This window comes from Eleutherodactylus coqui, chromosome 10 (assembly GCF_035609145.1).
Source record: "Eleutherodactylus coqui strain aEleCoq1 chromosome 10, aEleCoq1.hap1, whole genome shotgun sequence".
Classification (NCBI taxonomy): domain Eukaryota; kingdom Metazoa; phylum Chordata; class Amphibia; order Anura; family Eleutherodactylidae; genus Eleutherodactylus; species Eleutherodactylus coqui.
Window position 1 is genome coordinate 40,318,631 of NC_089846.1, and position 23,408 is coordinate 40,342,038.

Below are 23,408 nucleotides of genomic sequence, written 5' to 3' on the forward strand. Positions count from 1 at the left end.
GAGGATGATTGCAAATTCTCACAGTATTATAACTTTAAAATAGAGTACATTTATTCTGCTATTTCGGAAGGCGTGAATCATGCAATATTCTTCCATCTCCGTGGGTTTTCTTGTGTGCATCAGAAGGTATTTTGTTCTTTACATTAGGACAGTATCTAGTTGTGGCAAACATTGACACATGTAATACATAGAACGACATACACTGTACAGGGTTAAACAAGAAATATCTGTGGAGAAAGGTTTAGAACAGAATATTAATAGGATGTCTTAAACTTTCTTACTGCTGCATCTGTCCCTCCATTTCGTCACATTGTTTCTTCCAATGCTTCTTTTTGTTATTAATTTGTTCCACTGTGTAAAACCTCACTCTTTAGTGCCCTTCACTCTCTCACCATCTGCGATGAAGTGCTCTGGCACATGTAGTGTGACCTTCACGGTGAGTGGGCAGGGTGTTTGCGACCCACACACTACAGCCAACACGCAGGCACTCACCCCGACCAACGTCAGGGCTGTTCGGCTTAATGGACTCTTCAGAGTACCTGAAATTAGGATAAAAAAATAGTATAATAAGTCTAAATGGTATGGAATTTTTAGAAATGCCTGCAGCATTGAAAAACAAACAACGTGTAATTTAAAAAGTCAGCAATATATAAAGATAGACATCAAGCACTAAAATAGACTATAATCAATGTGCTGCTTGCATACATGCATATTCTGTGAGCCAAAAACAATTTGCAATAGATACAAGGAGGCGAGTATTTCCATGTACGCTCCAATATTTTAAGTAACAAAATCCTTTATAGCTGCACAATATGGAGCCCCAACACTTACAGACAGCTAACTTTGCATAGAAATACATTTAAGCATAACGTTCTATATGACTGCTTCTAAATAAAGGGTTTGAATGGCCTCTAGAAAGCAATAAACCTCAACACGGCAAAGCGGAGACAACAATATTAAACCTTTAAAAGGCAAATGAAAAACAGGGTGATAAAGATTAGAATTGGGTGGAGAATATTTGTAAAATTAGATATCAATTTAGTACAGATGAGCGAGCACCAAAATGCTCAGGTGCTCGTTACTCGAGACGAACTTTTCGCGATGCTCGAGGGTTCGTTTCGAGTAACGAACCCCATTGAAGTCAATGGGTGACCCAAGCATTTTTGTATATCGCCGATGCTCGCTAAGGTTTTCATTTGTGAAAATCTGGGCAATTCAAGAAAGTGATGGGAACGACACAGCAACGGATAGGGCAGGCGAGGGGCTACATGTTGGGCTGCATCTCAAGTTCCCAGGTCCCACTATTAAGCCACAATAGCGGCAAGAGTGTCCCCCCCCCCCTCCCAACAATTTTTACTTCTGAAAAACCCTCATTAGCAAGGCATACCTTAGCTAAGTACCACACAACCTCCAACAAAGCACAATCACTGCCTGCATGACACTCCGCTGCCACTTCTCCTGGGTTACATGCTGCCCAACCCCCCCCCCCCCCGCACGACCCAGTGTCCACAGCGCACACCAAAGTGTCCCTGCGCAGCCTTCAGCTGCACTCATGCCACACGCTAGCCTCATAGCCACACCACCCTCATGTCTATTTATAAGTGCGTCTGCCATGAGGAGGAACCGCAGGCACACACTGCAGAGGGTTGGCATGGCCAGGCAGCGACCCTCTTTAAAAGGGGCGGGGCAATAGCCCACAATGCTGTACAGAAGCAATGAGAAATCCAATCCTGTGCCACCTCCATCAGGAGCTGCACATGTGGGCATAGCAATGGGGAACCCATGTGCCACACACTATTCATTCTGTCAAGGTGTCTGCATGCCCCAGTCAGACCGGGATTTTTTATAAATAGTCACAGGCAGGTACAACTCCGCAATGGGAATTCCGTGTGCACCCACAGCATGGGTGGCTCCCTGGAACCCACTGGTGGTACATAAATATATCCCATTGCATTGCCCATCACAGCTGAGGTAACGTCAGGTTTAATGCAGGTGGGCTTCCATCCGCGGGTGCAGCCTACGTATTGTTTAGGTACCGCTGCTGTCCGCTGGTGGAGAAGAGAAGTCTGGGGAAATCCAGGCTTTGTTCATCTTTATGAGTGTAAGCCTGTCGGCACTGTCAGTTGACAGGCGGGTACGCTTATCCGTGATGATTCCCCCAGCCGCACTAAACACCCTCTCTGACAAGACGCTAGCCGCAGGACAAGCAAGCACCTCCAGGGCATACAGCGCAAGTTCAGGCCACGTGTCCAGCTTCGACACCCAGTAGTTGTAGGGGGCAGAGGCGTCACGGAGGACGGTCGTGCGATCGGCTACGTACTCCCTCACCATCCTTTTACAGTGCTCCCGCCAACTCAGCCTTGACTGGGGAGCGGTGACACAGTCTTGCTGGGGAGCAATAAAGCTGGCAAAGGCCTTGGAGAGTGTTCCTCTGCCTGCGCTGTACATGCTGCCTGATCTCCGCGCCTCCCCTGCTACCTGGCCCTCGGAACTGCGCCTTCTGTCACTAGCGCTGTCGGATGGGAATTTTACCATCAGTTTGTCCACCAGGGTCCTGTGGTATAGCATCACTCTCGAACCCCTTTCCTCTTCGGGTATGAGAGTGGAAACATTCTCCTTATACCGTGGGTCGAGCAGTGTGTATACCCAGTAATCCGTAGTGGCCAGAATGCGTGTAACGCGAGGGTCACGAGAAAGGCATCCTAACATGAAGTCCGTCATGTGTGCCAGGGTTGGAGGCTCAGCGGCGAAAGCCAGCTGTTGGTCTGCTCTGTCAGACCCTGCAGCAGTTCGTGGGTCGTGTGCCTCTTCTCTCCTAAGCTGAGTAGTTTCAGCACGGCCTGCTGGCACTTGCCCACCGCTGTGCTGCCACGCCGCGCGACACCGACTGCTGGCGACGTGCTGCTGCTGCTGACACATCTTGATTGCAAGATAGAGGTTGCATAGGAGGAGGAGGAGGGTGGTTTAGTGGAGGAAGCAGACACCGCCGCAGATACCAGCACTGAGCTGGGGCCCGCAATTCTGGGGGTGGGTAGGACGTGAGCGGTCCCAGGCTCTGACTCTGTCCCAGCCTCCACTAAATTCACCCAATGTGCCGTCAGGGAGATATAGTGGCCCTGCCCGCCTGTGCTTGTCCACGTGTCCATTGTTAAGTGGACCTTGGCAGTAACCGCGTTGGTGAGGGCGCGTACAATGTTGCAGGAGACGTGGCCGTGCAGGGCTGGGACGGCACATCGGGAAAAGTAGTGGCGACTGGGAACTGAGTAGCGCGGGGCTGCAGCCGCCATCATACCTTTGAAAGCCTCCGTTTCCACAAGCCTATACGGCAGCATCTCCAGGCTGATCAATTTGGCTATGTGCACGTTTAACGCTTGAGCGTGCGGGTGCGTGGCGGCGTACTTGCGCTTGCGCTCAAATAGTTGCGCTAGCGACGGCTGGAGGCTGCGCTGAGAGACATTGCTGGATGGGGCCGAGGACAGCGGAGGTGAGGGTGTGAGTGCAGGCCGGGAGACGGTCGTGCCTGTGTCCTGAGAGGGGGGTTGGATCTCTGTGGCAGGTTGGGGCACAGGGGGAGAGGCAGTGGTGCAAACCGGAGGCGGTGAACGGCCTTCGTCCCACCTTGTGGGGTGCTTGGCCATCATATGCCTGCGCATGCTGGTGGTGGTGAGGCTGGTGGTGGTGGCTCCCCGGCTGATCTTGGCACGACAAACCTTGCACACCACCCATTCGTCGGTCGTCTGCACTCTCAGTGAAAAACTGCCACACCTTTGAGCACCTCGGCCTCGGCAGGGTGGCATGGCGCAAGGGGGCGCTTTGGAAAACAGTTGGTGGATTATTCGGTCTGGCCCTGCCTCTACCCCTGGCCACCGCACTGCCTCTTCCAACCTGCCCTGCTGCTGCACTTGCCTCCCCCTCTGAAGACCTGTCCTCAGTAGGCTTAGCAAACCAGGTGGGGTCAGTCACCTCATCGTCCAGCTGCTCTTCCTCCGAATCCTCTGTGCGCTCCTCCCTTGGACTTACTGCAATTACTACTACCTGAGTGATATACAACTGTGTCTCATCGTCATCATCCTCCTCACCCACTGAAAGCTCTTGAGACAGTTACCGGAAGTCCTCAGCCTCATCCCCCGGACCCCGGGAACTTTGGGTTGGGCATCGGTCACGACAAACTCCTCCGGTGGGAGAGGAACCATTGCTGCCGATTCTGGGCAGGGGTGCGAGAACAGTTCCTGGGAGTCTGCCTGCTCCTCAGAATGTGTCATTGTAATGGAGTGAGGAGGCTGGGAGGAAGGAGGAGCAGCAGCCAGAGGATTCAGAGTTGCAGCAGTGGACGGCGTAGAAGTCTGGGTGGTCGATAGATTACTGGATGCACTTTCTGCCATCCACGACAGGACCTGCTCACACTGCTCATTTTCTAATAAAGGTCTACCGCGTGGACCCATTAATTGTGAGATGAATCTGGGGACCCCTGAAACTTGCCTCGCTCCTAATCCCGCAGCAGTCGGCTGCGATACATCTGGATCAGGAGCTTGGCCTGTGCCCACACCCTGACTTGGGCCTCCGCGTCCTCGCCCGCGTCCTCTAGGCCTACCCCTACCCCTCAGCATGGTGTATTACGAGTAGAGCAGAAACAGAATGCTGTAATTAAATGTGCCGCTTATTGGCCTGTGGTTGGAGGCTGACTTCGCTTATGGAACGTACAGCAGAGCCAGGAAACAATTTTGCGCACGCCTGTAGTGAGACCTAGGTGCGTAGGACTGAGCTAGTGGAATTCACAGCGCAGAAGCAGTTAAGTCGCCAAAGGGCAGTGGTACGCCTTAAGTATTTGGCTTCCCTTTTTTAAAATGGTGAGCTGAAACAGCAGATACTGTATGCAGCGTATATTATGTTTACTGTTTCCCTCTGGCGCTATGACGGCGGTGATGTAACGGAGACAGCAGAGCCAGGAAACAATTTTGCGCACGCCTGTAGTGAGATCTAGGTGTGTAGGACTGAGCTAGTGGAATTCACAGCGCAGAAGCAGTCAAGTCGCCAAAGGGCAGTGGTAGGCCTTAAGTATTTGGCTTCCCTTTTTTAAAATGGTGAGCTAAAACAGCAGATACTGTATGCAGCGTATATTATGTTTACTGTTTCCCTCTGGCGCTATGACGACGGTGATGTAACGGAGACAGCAGAGCAAGGAAAGAATTTTGCACACGCCTGTAGTGAGACCTAGGTGCATAGGACTGAGCTAGTGGAATTCACAGCGCAGAAGCAGTCAAGTCGCCAAAGGGTAGTGGTAGGCCTTAAGTATTTGGCTTCCCTTTTTTTAAATGGTGAGCTGAAACACCAGACAAATACTGTATGCAGCGTATATATTGTATACTCTTTCCCTCTGGCGCTATGACGGCGGTGATGTAACGGGCACAGCAGAGCCAGGAAACAATTTTGCACGCGCCTGCTGTAACGCTTAGCTGCGTATTAATTAGGACTACTACCCCCAGCAGACACGCAGTACACTGAAGACTGTCACAGGCAGCCCAAAGATAGTATTTTTCCCCAATTTCTTTGAAAAAGCCCACTGCCTATATAGACTGTATATCTCTTTCACCTTTCCCTCTTTCCCTGCCTCACCAGTACTGCCCCTATACTCTGTACATTGACTGCAGACTGAGGACGCAATGGTCTGCACGCCCGATATACAAAAAAAAAAAAATTGTGCAACACTGCTAAAAGCAGCCTCAACAGTACTGCACACGGTCAGATGTGGCCCTAAGAAGGACCGTTGGGGTTCTTGAAGACTAATATAACACCTAACGCTCTCCCTATAGCAGCTACAGGAAGACAGCACTTTCCCTGATCTGTCACCATGCATCTGTGGTAAGCCGTGGGCGGGGCAGATTTTAATACTCGGGTGTCACCTGATCTCCCCAGCCTCTCACTGCAGAGGGGTGGTATAGGGCTGGAACGTCACAGGAGGAAGTTGTAATGCCTTCCATGTCTTTCTATTGGCCAGAAAAGTGTGCAAATGTCTCAGAGATGAAAGTGAAAGTAACTCGAACATCGCCTGGTGCTCGTCTCGAGTAACGAGCATCTCGAACACCCTAATACTCGAACGCTTATCAAGCTCGGACGAGTACGGTCACTCATCTCTACAATTTAGTGAACATAACTTAAAAGCCATAGGAAATCTACATAAAGTTTAAAAAAGATGTGAAGGTGGATATATGACAAATAGAGATGAGCGAACCTACTCGTTTCGAGTAATTACTCGATCGAGCACCGCGATTTTCGAGTACTGAAGATTCGGGGGGCCCCGGGGGGCGGGGGGGAGGAGTGGCTGCGCGGGGGTAGCAGCGGGGAACAGGGGGGAGCCCTCTCTCCCCCCACTCCCCGCTGCAACCCCCCACTCACCCACGGCGCCCCCCGAATCTTTTTGCCCGAGTACGGAAGTACTCGAAAATCGCGGTATTCGGGCGAAAAAGGGGCGTGGCCGAGTAGGCTCGCTCATCTCTAATGACAAAGCTTTTCACGAAGCCTCAGTTTTTTTTTTGAGAGGCAATAGGCACAGTGTTATGGTTAATAGAGAATTGTCATAGCTTTATTTGAGCACTTACACTTAGAATTTTGGTAAAACTAAATTAACCCCTTAACGACCGCCCCATCGGGAAACTACGTCCTGCTGTTGCAGGACGTGTATGGAGGGAGGTAGCGCCGCTATCTCCTTCCTTACAGCGCGGGCATCAGCTGTTTATTACAGCTGACACCCGCGGGCAATAGCTGCGCTCGGCCGTTCGGCCGATGGCGGCTATTAATCCTTTAAATGCCGCTGTCAATTCTGACAACGGCATTTAAATCCCCCGAACGCTGTTCGGGGGTCCCGCACGGCCCCCCCGCGGTGAGATCGGGGGAGCCGTGCAGGTGTCACGGCAGCCGGGGGCCTAATGAATGGCCCCAGGGCTGCCTTAGCAGACTGCCTATCAAGCCATCCACACAGGGTGGCTTCATAGACTGCCTGTAAAAAAGCAGTATGACGTAATGCTTTAGCATTACGTCATACTGCAGGAGCGATCAAAGCATCGCATGTTAAAGTCCCCCAGGGGCACTTCAAAGTAAAGTAAAAAAAAAGATCAATAAAGTTTTTTTAATTGCCATATCCATTATTAAAAAATCAAAATCATAAAATAAAAATATGTATTTGATATCGCCGCGTCCGTAAAAGTCCGATCTATCAAAGTAGTGCATTATTTTTCCCGCACGGTAAACGTCGTGTGAAAAAATAAATAAAGAACGCCAGAAATACACTTTTTTAGTTACCCTGTCTCCCAGAAAAAACGCAATAAAAAGTGATCAAAAAGTCGTATGTATTCCAAATTGATACTATCGGAAACTTCAGGACATCCTGCAAAAAATGAGCCCTTGCTCAACTACATCGACGAAAAAATAAAAAAGGTATTGCGCGCACAAAATGACCGCAGAAAATAATTGAAAAAAATTAAATATCTTAAAAAAAAAATAAAAGTACTACAGCAAAAAAAATACTATACAAGTTTGGTATCGCAGCAATCGTACTGACCCATGGAATAAAAATATCAGGTCATTTTTGTTGCAATTTGTGTGCTGTAGAAACAGGACGCACCGAAAGATGGTGGAATGTCGTTTTTTTTCCATTTCTCTCCGCTAAGAATTTTTTAAAAGTTTTTCAGTAAATTATATGGTATAATAAATAGTGCCATTGAAAAATACAATTCATCCCGCAAAAAAAAAGCCCTCATACAGCGACGTTGAGGATAAATTAAGGAGCTACGATTTTTTAAAAGGGAGTAGGAAAAAACAAAAATAGAAAAAAGCAAAAAAGCTCCGTCACTAAGGGGTTAAGGAATTTCCCTTCTTGCATAATATGAACCTTAAAGGGGTTGTCCCGCGCCGAAACGTTTTTTTTTTTTTTCAACCCCCCCCCCCCCGTTCGGCGCGAGACAACCCCGATGCAGGGGTTAAAAAAGAACACCGGACAGCGCTTACCTGAATCCCCGCGTTCCGGTGACTTCTTACTTACCCGGTGAAGATGGCCGCCGGCATCTTCTCCCTCGGTGGACCGCAGGGCTTCTGTGCGGTCCATTGCTGATTCCAGCCTCCTGATTGGCTGGAATCAGCACGTGACGGGGCGGAGCTACACGGAGCTACACGGAGCCCCATTGAGAAAAGCAGAAGACCCGGACTGCGCAAGCGCGTCTAATTTGGCCATTAGACGGCGAAAATTAGACGGCAACCATGGAGACGAGGACGCCAGCAACGGAACAGGTAAGTGAATAACTTTTGATAACTTCTGTATGGCTCATAATTAATGCAGAATGTACATTACAAAGTGCATTAATATGGCCATACAGAAGTGTATAGACCCACTTGCTGCCGCGGGACAACCCCTTTAACATCAATCGTAATCCAGCACATTCCAGTTTAGACATACTAGTTATTAGTATTATTTATAGTACCTGTGATTCTGGAGGCGCAATGCACCATTTATAATATAATATAGTGAATGACATCACATGTGACTAATTGAAGGACCTGTGATGACAGTTGGAGTTGGTCAAAATATTGAAGGACCTGTGATGACGGTTGGAGTTGGTCAAAATATTGAAGGACCTGTGATGATGTCACTATTATGTGATCAGGGGCAGAGCATGTAACTCACTCACTCACTTACGGACAAGTGTCAGTTAGTACTTTGACTATATTTATATTGCCTTTGCTGTACACAGTAGATTTTACCAAGTTATTTGCCCCTGGTGTTAGATAACAGCATCTAATACATAGACGGCCGGGTTACATTTGCACTATCACAGCACCTAGATACAGTGTCTGATTACTGTCCACAATGTATCAGCACCCCCTGCACTGCTTAGAATGAATAGTATAAAACATTGATTTTTGCATTGATCCATGAATTCAACTTTAGTTGAGTCTATACAAGAAATACTGGCTAAGTATATACTTATACAAGAAATAGTGGATGCTCACATGATGGAATATGATAAAGATCTTTCCATGTGGATTATATCTCTCAAACCGTTGCAGAAATAAACAGCTTAGTTCAGGATTTTGCCAAGGATCCATATGTGGATTTAGCCCTTGTGAACGGGCAAAATCTGTATGTGGAATTTCCAACGTTGATTCCCTGTGGATCTTTGTTGAGAAGTTACATGACTTCTTTTTTTTTACCACTACGTGGATTTCAAATCTGTGGTGTAAAATTCCAATATTCAATATTTCCATGTTGTGAGGACAGCAACCCTGATTACCATTCAAAATGAATGAAAGATGGATTTGGATTACATGTTGTTGCGGAATATGTCTCAATATCTGCCGTCTAAACATAGCCATACTTTTTCTCTGGTTCTTGCAAGTAACCAAATCAAACTGTATGATAAGATAGGGGATAATTTGCTGATCATGGGGGTCCCATGTCACCTCATCTTCCTCATTGTGAAGTTACTGCACCCCCTGCTGTGAGGGGAGTCCATGGAGCGACAGTCATGCAAGCGCGCTGCTGCTCTATTAACTTCCAATGGGACTGCCAAGTGGCAAGAACTTGGGTATTACAGTCAGACCCATTGAAACCAATATAGTGCCAACTGTGCATGCTAGGTTAGTGCTCCATTCATTTTGACATCACTGCGGAGGCAAAAGCAACCCAGTAGTGACAGACAAAGGATTTGATTTGCAGATCTTTGGACGCGGAAATCAAATTGTAGCATGCTCCATTTCAGTGCGGTTCCTGCACAGATGGCTTCCATTGATGTCAATGGAAGTCATCTGATCTGCGGCCCATCCACAATTGACATTGTGGACAGGCCGTGGATTTTGCGGGAAAGCAGGAGTTTGAAAATAAAACCCTTTACTGTGCATGTGCACCAGCCGATACTTCTGCACATATCTGCAGTACAGAAAAAAGAAGACCCAGATGGGTAAGCAGGGTCCTCGGCCGCAGGCCACCAATAGTCACCAGAGCATGGGAAACCAATCAGCAGAGACAAAATATGCATTGAAACCAAATCAAACAATAGACCATTTAAAAGACATGAACTAACATTTAGGAAATAACCACAGAGATTATGTAGTGTACCAAATCCAGGTCACTACAGTTCCACCCTATTTTAAATAAAGCCAACCTCGATGCTCTCTGTAGTATAAAAGTGTATTAGTAGGGTGGGGGTAGAATTCACAAGTCTGTAAAACCCCAAAGTATAGGCAGATATTCTGCTTTTCAATAAAAATGCTTACTTGTAGTAAAAGGGAATAAGAAACTGACCCATCTTCACCAAGCTGGAGGTAGCACCATAGAATCACTTGTCCCATCCCTTGGCTGTATAACAGCCCACTTCAGCACATGGCTGTGAAACCTCACTTCCGGCATTTAGTACGATGCAACAGTGCGCAGGAAATTAAAGGTGTGGCTACAACCTTTGTAACACTTTTACTGAGCCAGGCAGAACCTGGAAACATCAGCATAGCTATGGGGCCCATACATGATACTTCTCCCCAAAGTCAAAAGAAACATATGTCACACTGGAATTGACACCAGATAGAAAGGGATGCTTGAAAAGGAACTATTGTGGCAAGAAGTGGGAACGACTTTGCTCTCCTCCCGACTATATTAACGGGAAACACTTTGTCTCAGAACTTTCTAGGAAAAATGGTGGGGTGACAGGTCAGGACATAGCCCTGGATCCCATACAAAACACTAGGAAATAAACCCTGACTACGTTGCTGGCTTAAAGGGGAACACACAAATGATTGGGCAAATATAATAGATAAGCTATGTTATCCTCATGGAGAATGATCCAGGGTGGGACCACAGAGGAGCCAGTGTAATTTCTCCCTAATGGGGATATGGGTCTGTCCGCTACTGAGGACCTCCACCTGGCCACAGATTCTGGGGATATTTCATATACCACTATTTCCTCAGGGCCCAAGGGGTCTTCTGAATCGTGAATGTCTGAAGGAGCACTAGGGCCTAATAGAGCAGGGGTGTCCGTGGGGCCATCTAGGCCTGTTAGGACCATAAGAGATCTCTTACTTTACCGTGCATCTGCTCCCGTGTCAGTGGTGGTTTCAGTGGTCACAGCGGAGGCCTTGCTGCTAGCTGAGAAGGTACTGCAAACAGCCGTGGGGATATTGTGGGAAGCCACAAAGGGTACTTCTTGTTCTGGCAGCAGTGCAAGCCTCTCTGGCTCATCCCCAAAGAGCCAGTGTGGGAATAATCACCAGGCACTCTTCTTGAGACTGGAGTGGAAAAATACCCAGGCCTTGCCTCCAATCCCTTTGCAGTGTTTACAGGGTCTTCTCTCAGCAAACTCCAGGGCATGACTTCTCCTGCTCTGGTTTGCATTCCAATGTGGGGGCTTCCTCTCCCGCTTCTTTAACTAGTGTCTTGGCAGGCTTTTTCAGCTTAGTTGCTTTTGTGCACTTTTGGTGACATAGCAAAACTCTTCTATGATCCTGCGGCATTTTGCCAAGCTGTGGCATAGTTAAAATTTTGCAGCCTGTCAGCGCCATCTTGGATATCTCTGGTGCAACAATAAACTTTGAGACAGTTCTTTCTTAGGCCTTAGTCAGACGGGCGTTTTTTTGCACGTTTTGCGCATGCGTCCGGCGATTTTTTAAAACCATTGCTTTGCAATGGTATCGGACACATGAGCGCTTTTTATGCGCTCGCCCGATAAATTATAGAACAGAAATCGCAGATCGCACCTATCTGCGATCTGCGATTCCTGTTCTCTTCTCTATATGCGCTCAATGGGGCCGGCGGCAGCAGCGCCGACCGCATTGAGAACATATAGAAGACAAATCATTCTTCGATGTTTGCCCATTGAATTCAATGGAGCCGGCAATACAGCCGGCTCCATTGAAAGCAATGGGCTGCCGGCGATCGCGGGATGAATTGTCGGGAAGGGCTTAAATATATAAGCCCTTCCCTGCAATTCATCCAGAAATGTGTAAAAATAAGAAATAAAAATATACTCACCTTGTCCCGGCAGACGGAGTTCAGCGCGGCCGGCCTGCAGTGGGTGTGAGTGGGTGTGAGTGAGAGCTGCCCCTGATTGGCTCAGCGCTGAGCCAATCCGTCATGCGATCCGCAAATCGCGGCAAAAAACGCCCGTGTGACTAAGGCCTTATGGTGAAAAACAGCACATCACACTCTCTTTTCTGCCGTTCTTGACTTTGCCTAAACCTATTGTTCACTACACCCTTTAATACAAAAACAGTTTTCGTTTTCTAGTATGAAATCTTGTCCTTCTCCTCAGGCTCAGAGAGTTTGTAACCTTGTCCTTCCCTTTTTCAAGCTCAGAGGATCCACAACCTTGTCCTTTTTTTTTATAAGGCTCAGAGGGTTGGGCATCTTGCCCTAGGTTTGGGAGGCTCAGAGTGTTAGCGCAAATCTTGTCCATTGGATTAAGGCTCAGGGGATTTATTCCATATGTTTATGGCAATAAGAAACAAAGGCTCTAATTTACTCGTTTCACTACTAAAATGTGGAGATTCATCCTGCTTGTGATGTCAATAATCCCTATGCTGTAGTGAACTCGAGTTAATGGGGAGTTGCTTGAGTGGGTACAGCAACCCTCACCGGGTCAGGCAGCATTGTAGAGGGGTTTTTGGCTAATGAAATTAGTGTTGATTTTTTTGTGACGCCAGTGCCTTAATATATTCCCTTGATGGAATAAGGGAATAAGTTGGATGGTGGTATAATAAACTTGAAGGCACACAGTTTACGTAGATTTGGTAAATGAGTAGAATGCACACACTCTTGCTACAGCAATCGATAACGTTAACAAAATGTTCACCCAGCACATTGGAAGATGACCATTAACTTCTCTACACTCGCTGTAGGATAAGATTAGGTTACAGAACCGAGTAGGACACCTGTTGGACTCTCAGTTTATTCTCTTAGCTGAGACTAGAACTGTAAGGAATGGGTTAAATTGGTGTGCTGAAAACCTTTGTGGTATGGTGCAGGTTCTCCTGTGGGGAAAATAACTCCTGACCGTGCAGGGACACCTGAAATTCACAGTTGGCTTACACGAAGGTCTTCCAAGGCTCAGATGCCTCCTGGCAGGGTCAAAATTGACTCCTTTCCTGTTCAAGGCTTTGTACTCCACCAGCTCTGGGCCTTCTGCACTCTCCAGCACTTGCTTTTCTTTTCACTTTCCTCCACACACCCTTTAGTTACCCTTTCCCGCCAGAGTCATCTCCCAGGCTCTCTCTTTTTCTCTACACTTATCCAATCACCAGGGCTCCAACAATTTTTCTTCTGAGACACCTGGCCAGTTTTCCACAGCTACATAAATCCTACCATAAGGAGAAGCTGACAAACCCAAGAATTTGCTGCAGGTAGCCAATAACCAAGGGCACAGTTGTTAGGCAGATTTTATTTAACCCTATTGCCAGGGAAAATAGGGTTTTTCTTCCATAAAGAGTGCCTCCTATGTCCCCATAAGAGCTCATAGCGAGGTCCCAAGGACCTATTAACCCTAATACTGCCCTATAGGACCCTCTGGGTCACTACAATTGCCCATATGAAATGTTGTAAACCATACAGTAATATTAATAAAACCCATACAAATTATTAAACATAATTAAAGTAAACTAGTTATAAACGTCCTAGGAGTGGCATTCCTTCCTCTCAAGTAATTTAACAATATTTTGATTACGTTTGACAAAATGTTAAAAAGTATAAAAAAAATTTAAAAATCCTTTCCCCATTTTTCATGGAAAGAAAATAAAACATATGCATAATTGGTATTGCCAGTTTTGTAAAACTCCAAATTATAACAAAACCCAACAATGGCGCAAATGTATTTTTTTTCCATTCACCCCATTAAAAAAAAAATTAAAGCTATTCAATTCATTATATGGTACATTAAAAAGTGCTATTAAAAATATAACTCATTCTGTGAAAAGCAAGCCCTCAAACATCTATGTTAACAAAAAATATAAAAGTTATGGCTCTTAGAAAGCAGGTATGAAAAAAGTTAAATTTGAAAAAAAATGATGGTCATTAAAGAGTATAGTCTTAGTAAGAATATAATCAAGCCTAATCAAGACTTCATTCATATATGATGCCCATACTGTTTTCTTGTCTCCCTGAATTTTCCTCCTATGTCTACCGTACAAGCCATTAACTCTCGTCTTGAGTGACAAGTGTTATATAAATAATAGTCCAAAAGTCTTTTAAAGTGATTGTCCAGGAAGCACAAATACTTACATGGAGCCATGATGTCATGACCTTCACTTCCAACCCAGTGCCGACTTAGTATACCCTACTGTCCATGTCTATCACATCATCATTCCTGGTTGTTCTCCCTTGTAACCCACACAGTGGTTAAACTTTCAGGGCAGCTACTCTGCATTCTGAAAGGTCTACTAAGACAAACCTAGGGACAGTATAGATACTTGATTGATCAATTAATATTGTTTTTGGGCTTTCCTATGCGTATTATGGAATATACTGCACACCAATAGGGTTTTTCTGTTTTTAAATGTGCTGTTGAATTAAAGGGGTTGTACCAAGATTACAAATTATCCTCTACCCACAGGATAGAGGATATCTTGCTGATCGCGGGGAAAGTCTCATCGTTGAGATTCCCGCTGATCTTGAGAATGGAGATCCCGTGCTCCCCATCCTCTTCACTGTGGGCAGACTGAATGGCGTGCTGGCCGAGCTTGTGCAGTTGGTGCTCCATTTATTTCAATGGGGCTGACGAAAATACCTGACCGTCTTCCACTTGGCTATCTTCGCAGTCCTACTTAAAGGGGTGGTCTCGCGAAACCAAGTGGGGTTATACACTTCCGTATGGCCATATTAATGCACTTTGTAATGTACATCGTGCATTAAATATGAGCCATACAGAAGTTATTCACTTACCTGCTCCGTTGCTAGCGTCCTCGTCTCCATGGTTCCGTCTAAATTCGCCGGCAGCTTGCTTTTTTAGACGCGCTTGCGCAGTCCGGTCTTCTCCTTTCAGCACGAGCCGCTTCAGTGTGCTCCCCGCTACAGCTCTTCTGCGCATGCGCAGATGAGCTGTCACTGCTCGGGAGCGCGCTGGAGCGGCCATTCTGTACCATCCTCTGTTAGAGGAAGGTGCAGAGCCGCCCAGCTGTCCGGAGAAGCCGCCCAGCTGTCCTGCCGTCCAGCTGTCCTGCCGTCCAGGTAAGTGATGGGCCGGGGGGGCTGCCGCTGCGCCGGGGGGGGCTGTCGTCGCTGTCGCTGCGATGGGGGGGGGGCTGTCGCTGCGCCGGGGGGGGGGCTGTCGCTGCACCGGGGGGGGCTGCCGCTGCGATGGGGGGGGGCTGTCGCTAGGCTGGGGGGGGCTGTCGCTGCGATGGGGGGGCTGTCGCTAGGCCGGGGGGGGCTGTCGTTAGGCCGGGGGAACTAGCGCTGGGCCAGGGGGGTAAGTGATGGGTCGGGGGTGATGTTCACTGACAGGTGAAGGCCCCGGAGCCCAGCGCTGGGCTCCGGGGCCTTCACCTGGGCTCCGGAACCTAGCGCTGGGCTCCGGAACCTAGCTCTGGGCTCCGGAACCTAGCGCTGGGCTCCGGAACCTAGCGCTGGGCTCCGGGGCCTTCACCTGGGCTCCGGAACCTAGCGCTGGGCTCCGGAACCTAGCGCTGGGCTCCGGGGCCTTCACCTGGGCTCCGGGGCCTTCACCTGGGCTGAGGGTCTAGCGCTGGGGAGCCGGGAGCGTAGCGCTGGGGAGCCGGGGGCTAGCGCCGGTTACCTGCTGCCTGGCGGTGGGTGACTGGTCGGCGGCTGCGGGGCGTCTGGTCGGCGGCTGCGGGGCGTCTGGTCGGCGGCTGTGGGGCGTCTGGTCGGCGGCTGCGGGGCGTCCGGTTGCCATGGAGACACAGCTGGCAGCGTCTCGGGAGCGCGCACGTCGGGCTGCAGCGAGCGACGGGGAAAGAGCCGGCGGCCATCTTGGGGAAACTTTTATAAGTTGCTGAAACGCTGGAACGGTAAGTACGAACCAGCTAGGAAAGTCATTTACAGGGGTAATTAGTAATGTATGTTTAATTAGGGGGACTGGGCAAAAAAAAAATCACTGCTTCCTCGAGACATCTCCTTTAATGTGAATAGAGCGCCAGAGCTGTTATGCAACCAGCACTCCATATGGTCCCCTGCAGTGAGGGGGACGGGGAACACAGGACCCCTATTCTTATTATTGAAACCTCCTGTGGATAGCGGATATCCTGCAAACTTGGTACAACCTCTCTAAAGCTATTTTGCATATAAGGGTTATTTTTAAGTGATTTCAAAATCTGAACATGGCCAAAAAGTCTCCAGATAATTTCCTTTAATTTCATCCTATAAAATGTTTTAGTGTGTGCTTTACTTTTGGATATTTTTCTGTTTCAATTTTATACCAAAAAGCTCTAAGTCTTAGTTTCCCTATCTTGAATATGCAGTCCATTTTGGGCACTAGTCTATAAAAAGATATAAGATTTCTGGAGAGAGTTCAAAGTAGAGCAACAAAATTAATATGTGGTATGGAACATTTCTGTTATTAAGATAAGTGGTGAAAACTAAATTTATTTACCTTAGAGAAGGGAAGGCTGAGGAGTGATATGATATCGGTTTATACATATGTGAATGACCCCTATAAAAACCAGTGTGATAAGGTAGCCTATTTGCTGACCTCACAGACAACATTGGGTCATGGCTTATGGTTAAAGGAAGTGCAATTTCACAGTTCAAAAGCATTACTTTATTGTCTGAAGTTATGGAATATGCCAATCACCAGGTTGGTAATGGCTGAAAGAGTGAATAGATTTAAGGAGTTTCGCCACTTTATAGATATTTTTTGCAAATGTGTGAGATAAGCAAGTAGGCAAGACACTATTATATCCCTATTAGAAGTTCTGTGCTGTTTTCTTACTTCTAAAAGCTACATACTTGTGGTAAGCCAAGCCTGGTAGTGAGAGGATAAAAACTCTCATCTGCACTTGCGCAGGTCTGGTACAGGAAACTAGTTCATGCGCCATGTGAATTCATGGAGGTATCGCAAGATTACTGATGGATGTGTCAGGTCACATCAGGAGTGTAGCTATAGGGGGTGCAGAGGGTATTATTGTACCTTGACGCTACCGGAAGCTAGGGGTTCGAGAGGAGGAATGCCCCTCTCACACCCCTAGCTCCCGATAGGGTAAAGGTAGGGAGGTCCTAGCAGCAGAGTGTGCATAGATTGTCCCAGCGCTGCAGCCTTAGGCTGAGGGATACTATAGTATTATTAGCCTTACATTACTACCTGTAAATGCTGGCATGGTACCGCTGTAACATGCCAGCATTTACAAGTCATGATGTAAGCCTAAGAACTATAGTAACAGTCAGACTAGGGCTGCAGCGCTGGGACAAATCAATGCACACGCTGCAGCCTGTGTGCTCCATCCCAGGCGCCATTTGTGCCATGCGGGCTACGTGGTCGCCTGCTCACCTCTCAGTTTTCCGTGGTGCTTCCCTCATGGTCGGGGTCAGTGATCTCCGTTCCGCCGCCCGCATTACTGCTCTGCTCCCGGTAAAGCAATGTCAGTTGCCTTTGCCCTCCCTTTTGGCGACGGCGCGTAGCGTTTCAACTCTGAGGAGGGGTTCGGCCTTCTGCCCCCCTACCACCGCCGCCGGGTAAATCACTTGCTCTGGGGGGCACTGTATGCTTTTTTTAAGAATCTTTACTGGGCTTGAAGGACCTGCTGGGCAATAGCCTATGCACCCAATCAGCTACAGAGGGCATCCCCCCCCCCCCCCCCTGTCAATCTTGTCTCCACCAGGAATAGCTGGTGGCATCAAGATACAATAATACCGGTGCAGAGGTAACAGTTACCATCAGGCTTTGGAGCATTAGAGGGCCCAAAGGCCCCTTTATGACATGAAAAAACACTAGTATTATAAATAGCACATGATAGGTAGGCGGCTCGGTTACAGATTTTGCATCGATGCCCAAGAAATTCTTGTTACACCCAACATGACCCTCCATCTCTGCCCATTTTTAGGACAAGAGCATTGTGCTTTGAGGGCAGGAGGCTTGACTTAATGAGGGAGGATGACTTTAAAGCATAACATAACAGTGCAAAACCACTAATAAGGATATATTAGTAAGTTGTATATATGCCCATTTCAGAAATATTTGTACAAATTATGCATAAAGCAGCCAACTATGGAAAATACCGATACAAGCATATGTCCAAGGATCAAGAAAAAGTGTTTTCACTTTATGATCTAAGTTATTTGAGGTTTTTTTTCCTCTGGATAAACCAGGGGTTTATAAGTATAAAAATGTAACTTGATGGACTTAGGATCAGATAGTGAAGAGTATATAGTCAAAGAGTTGAAAGCAAAACCTGAGGCATATTCTACACAACAGAATTAGCCACATATTTGTTTGCAGGAGCCAATCAATGTTCCACCATTACATCACGCATTACCAGTGACCCAAAGTTCACTGAACTCTTCCACAATGTCAAGTGACTGGAAGGTGAAGATCTTTTTAGGGAAGCATGTGTGCCTATATATACACATACACTACTGGTCAAAACTTTTAGAACACATCCATTTTTCCAGGTTTTATTAATATTTACACAGTTTAATGTCTCAAATACACTTAGAAATGAATACATAGAACAAATAAACAAGTTAAGATGAATAAAATGTTACATCTAACTTTTTGGCTCTTCAAAGTAGCCATCTCTAGCTAATATGACATCTTTACACTATCGAGGCATTCTTTCTACAAGTGCATTCAGAAATTGTTCGGAAAAGTCTTCCCAACATTGTTGTAGAACTTCCTACAAATGTGCAATAGTAGGCTGCTTTGCTTTTACTCTTCTGTCCAGTTTATCCCAAACAATCTCAATTGGATTTAAGTCTGGAGACGGTGCAGGTCATGCCATTCTTTGAAGTCTATCGCCTTCTTCTTCTCAAGTAATTCTGACATAACCTAAAAGTATGTTTTGGATCATTGTCTTGTTGTAATGTGAGCCCCTGACCAACTAGGTGTACACCAGAGAGTATTGTATGGAATATCGAAACACTGTGGTAGCCCTTTTTGACCAGTGTACCAGTCACCCTGTGCAAGTTGCCAAATTTAGATCCAGCAAAAGACCCCCAAACCATCACACTTACTCCTCAATGTTTGACAGTTGGTATCACACACTCAGGAACCATACTTTCACCTACTTGAAGGTGTACAAAAACCCTGTGTGATGTACCAAAGATGTCAAATTTTGATTTATAAGTCCATAAGGCCATCCACCACTCCTACAGTAGACCACTGCAGCAGGTGCTTGGCCCAGACAAGCCTTTTTTTTTTTTTTAAATCTTAGCAATAGCTTTCTTACTGACACTCTATCTGTCAAACAGGCAGATAGAAGTCTTCTCTTCACAGTAAAAATGGAAACTTGTTTACTTTTTGCTGCATAATCCTCCTTTTACACGTATCGAGAACTTCAAGATTCTAGTTTGCCCGAGCCAATGAGTTGGTGACATAATCACCAGCTTGCTCAAGCTCAGGTAGCCTGTTTAGACTGGCAAATCATTGATTTCTTTGTAGGACAGAGCCACACTTCTAAGGGTTATACTTTTCTGTGTTGGTTAATTGCCTTTTTCTTACTATCATGATAGCAATGTTTTCTGTCCTGAAAATCAAAACTGTCAACCTTCTGCCACAAAGGGTGTTGTAATGCAGTCTATTACATAGAATCAGTGGGTTTGAAAGTAATCTACAAACATGAGACATCTGTATGAATAGTTTGCATCCAATTTCAAACCATAATTTGCTTTCAGTTCTGCAGAGAAGCTGTCCATGATGCGTTCCCTGAAAAAAGTCTTTTCGTTAAAATCATAAATTTAGACTATTGTTGCAGGTTAAAAATTTCATATTATTTTTATGTTTTTATCTTACTTTTGAACCTTTGAAGCATTTCTTATTATTGGCTGGACTTGAACTGTGTGAATGTCAAAAATAACTGGAAAAATGAAGGTGTTCTAAAACTTTTGAACAGTAGTGTACATGTAATCATATCTTGTTATGTTAATGACCTAGGAAATCTTTGGTTCAATTGCAATATAAAGATTGATTTTCATTCTGAAGGATCATTGCATCTGGAATTACCTATTTTTTTTTCTCCAAAGCAATCTTGCCTGATTATATTTGCTAGCCAGGAATCCTATCTTCTTTTTCATTTGGCTTTGCTTATATTCCAAAATTGGTATGATTATCTTAAAATCATCTGAATTTCAGTTCCACCTTTCCTATCTTTGATGTGTAATTACATATACTTTTTATAATGGGTCCCCGAGATACAAACTGAGCAAGCCCGACCTGTGAACAAACACTTCTGAAGAGCCAGGAGAAGGTGATGGTTTTAGAGCTGCAGATACAAAATCCAAAGCAGAAACAAATTGCAAACTTTAATAGCATTTGCTTATCATTCATTTGACAGCAACTTTGCGTAACCCGAATACCCCTTTAAGTGATTGCTGTATCTGTTTGGCATATGTTCATTGCGGAGACAAGACCTTGGTAGCAACAATTGTCGCACTTATTTATGCTGTTTATGCTCTTCTGATAATTTTAACACAAGATCTTTTAGGCTTTTACTGGTAGAATAGAACCAAAATGTATTCTTGTCATGTACTTTATAAAACGATTATTGGTGATGATTATCTGTCTCTTTAGGTAAATAGCTTTATCTGTGTTGTTAAAGGATAAATTATTGTTTTGGTTTGTTCCTCAGAATGTTGATGTTTCTGTTCGTGTGTCTTTCTATTTTCCTAAAAGTAAAAATTCTGTACGTGGAATGAGAACTTAACAAATAGAAAAGCTAAATGTAGTTGTATCTTAGGAACCCCGGGCTATTGTAAAATATGCCATTCTAGGCCGTGCTCATACTGCCGTAAACTCTGAGCGATGCGAGGGTTAAATGAGTTGTCTACCGCAAGCTGTGGAAAATTTTGCACCAGAATCCACAGGCTACCTGCGGATTTTGGGGCGGAATTGTAAAAAATGGCTTGAAACCTGCCTGCAATTTCATATCAAAGTCTGCAGTTACACCAGCGGATTTTCATGTGGAAGTCTGCAGCGGTGGATTTGGCTGCGTCCTGCAGCGTGATTTCATCCTGTGCGAAAGGCTTCTTAAAGAGTTAACATAGTATGTTGAGCTGAAAAAAGACAAATGTTCATCCAGTTCAGTCCTTTTCGAACCCCCAAGTTGATCCAGAGGAAGGCAAACAAAAACCCATTGAGGCAAAAAGCCAATTTACCCCATTTTGGGGGAAAAAATTCCTTCCTGACTCCATAATGACAGTCAGAATAATCCCTGGATCAACACTCTTCAGAGAAAAGTTCCTTCCTGACTCCAAGTCCGGCAGTCAGATTTGGCATCACCATGTCCTTAAGGCTTCTTCAGACGTGCGTATATTGGCCGGGTTTTCACGCCCGGCCAATATATGCTGTCCCTCCCATTCACCGACTCTCTGCTTCTCTTCTCCCCTATAAGTGGTTTGCAATGGGAATGGGCGAGATGGGGCAGGGCTAAGCTCCCACCCCCTCTCCGCCCATTGTCCAAAGCCAGCAATAGGAGTGCGTGGGACAGATCGGAGCTTAGCTCCGCCCCAGTCCCGCCCCCTCCCATTGCAAACACAGGAGTGGAGGAAAGAGGCAGAGAGTCGGTGAGTGGGAGACATGGGGGGGCTGCTTAGATAGAAGCGTATATCGGCCGGCCGTGAAAACGCCAGCTGATATACGCTCGTGGGAATAAGCCCTAAGGTAGAGAGTTCCATAATCTCACTGCTCTTAAGGTAAAGAACCCCCTTCTATGCTGGTGATGAAGCCTTCTTTTCTCTAGACGTAGAGGACGCCCTCTTGTTACCGACGCAGTCCTGGGTATAAACAAATCATGGGAGAGATCCTTGTATTGTCCCCTCATGTATTTATACATAGTTATTAGAGATGAGCGAGTATACTCGCTAAAGGCAATTGCTCGAGTGAGCACTGCCTTTAGCGAGTACCTGCCCGCTCGAGACTAAAGGTTCGGGTGCCGGCGCGGGGGAGCGGTGAGTAGCGGCAGTCAGCAGGAGGGAGCAGGGGGAGAGAGGGAGAGAGAGATCTAGCCTCCGTTCCACCCCGCTCTCCCCCGCAGCTCCCTGCCCGCCGCCGGCACCCGAACCTTTTGCCTCGAGCGGGCAGGTACTCGCTAAAGGCAATGCTCGCCCCTTAGCCTTTTTTCCAGGGTAATAATCCCAATTTTAATAGTCTGTTTATTAATTTAGTTGGCCTTCTTTGAACCCCCTCCAGCACTGCAACATCTTTCCTGAGCACCGGTGTCCAGAACTGTACATAGTATTCCATGTGGGGCCTGACAAGTGCCTTATATAGTGGAAGAATAATGTTCTCGTCCCTCGCCCCTATGCCTCTTTTAATGCACCCCAAGATTATATTTACTTTTGCAGCTGCTGACTGGCATTGATTGCTCCAGTTAAGTCTATAGTCAACTTGTACCCCCAGCCCTTTTTCATATGACTTTTCCCTAGCTGTACCCCATTTAGTGTATATTGGTGACATCCATTTCTCCTGCCCATGTGCATAACCTTACATTTATCAATGTTCAAATTTTTTTCCATTTTCTACCCAAGCCCCCGGCTTATCTAGGTCCATTTGTAGCCGTACATTTTCCTCCATTGTATAAATTACCTTGTATAATTTTGTGTCATCTGCAAATATCGATATTTTACTGTGCAGCCTCTCTATCAGGCCATTGATAAATATATTGAACAGAATGAGGCCTAATACTGAACCCTGTGGCACCCCACTAGCAACGGTGGCCCAATCAGATTACGAACCATAAATTACCACCCTCTGTTTTCTATCTCTGAGCCAGTTCTTTACCTAGATACACACGTTTTCACCCAATCCGAGCTGTCTCATTTTATATATCAGCCTATTAATGCGGCACGGTGTCAAATGCTTTAGAGAAATCCAGATATATGAGATCAATAGACTCTCCCAGGTCCAGCCTAGAGCTTACTTCATCGTAGAAGCTGATCAGATTGGTCTGACATGATCGACCCATTGTGAACCCGTGCTAATAAGGAATTATATAATTGTTTTCCTTGAGGTATTCCAGGATGGTATCTTTCAGAAACCCCTTGAATATTCTTCCAATTACTTGAAGTGAGACTTACTGGCCTGTAGTTACCAGGCTCTCTTCTTGACCCCTTTTTGTATATTCGAACCACATTGGCAATGCGCTTTTATCCCCGAGAAGAACTGTCTGAATAATACATAAAACTTAACGTTTAATATTTAATAAGTAAAATAAATTTGTGGACAGACACATACAAAAAGTATTTAAAATGAAAGTCACACCACCCTCAGATA

The 23,408-nt window shown here is 46.2% G+C and overlaps 1 protein-coding gene across 1 annotated transcript in view; it reads right to left on the bottom strand.

Annotated features, from left to right (window-relative positions):
• Positions 1 to 23,408, bottom strand: part of ASTN2 (astrotactin 2) — a 728,537-nt gene that overhangs the window by 437,290 nt on the left and 267,839 nt on the right. The window contains exon 5 of the mRNA XM_066580842.1: positions 393 to 539. Coding sequence (XP_066436939.1) covers positions 393 to 539 — 147 coding nt within the window. The remainder of the gene's footprint in view (positions 1 to 392; positions 540 to 23,408) is intronic.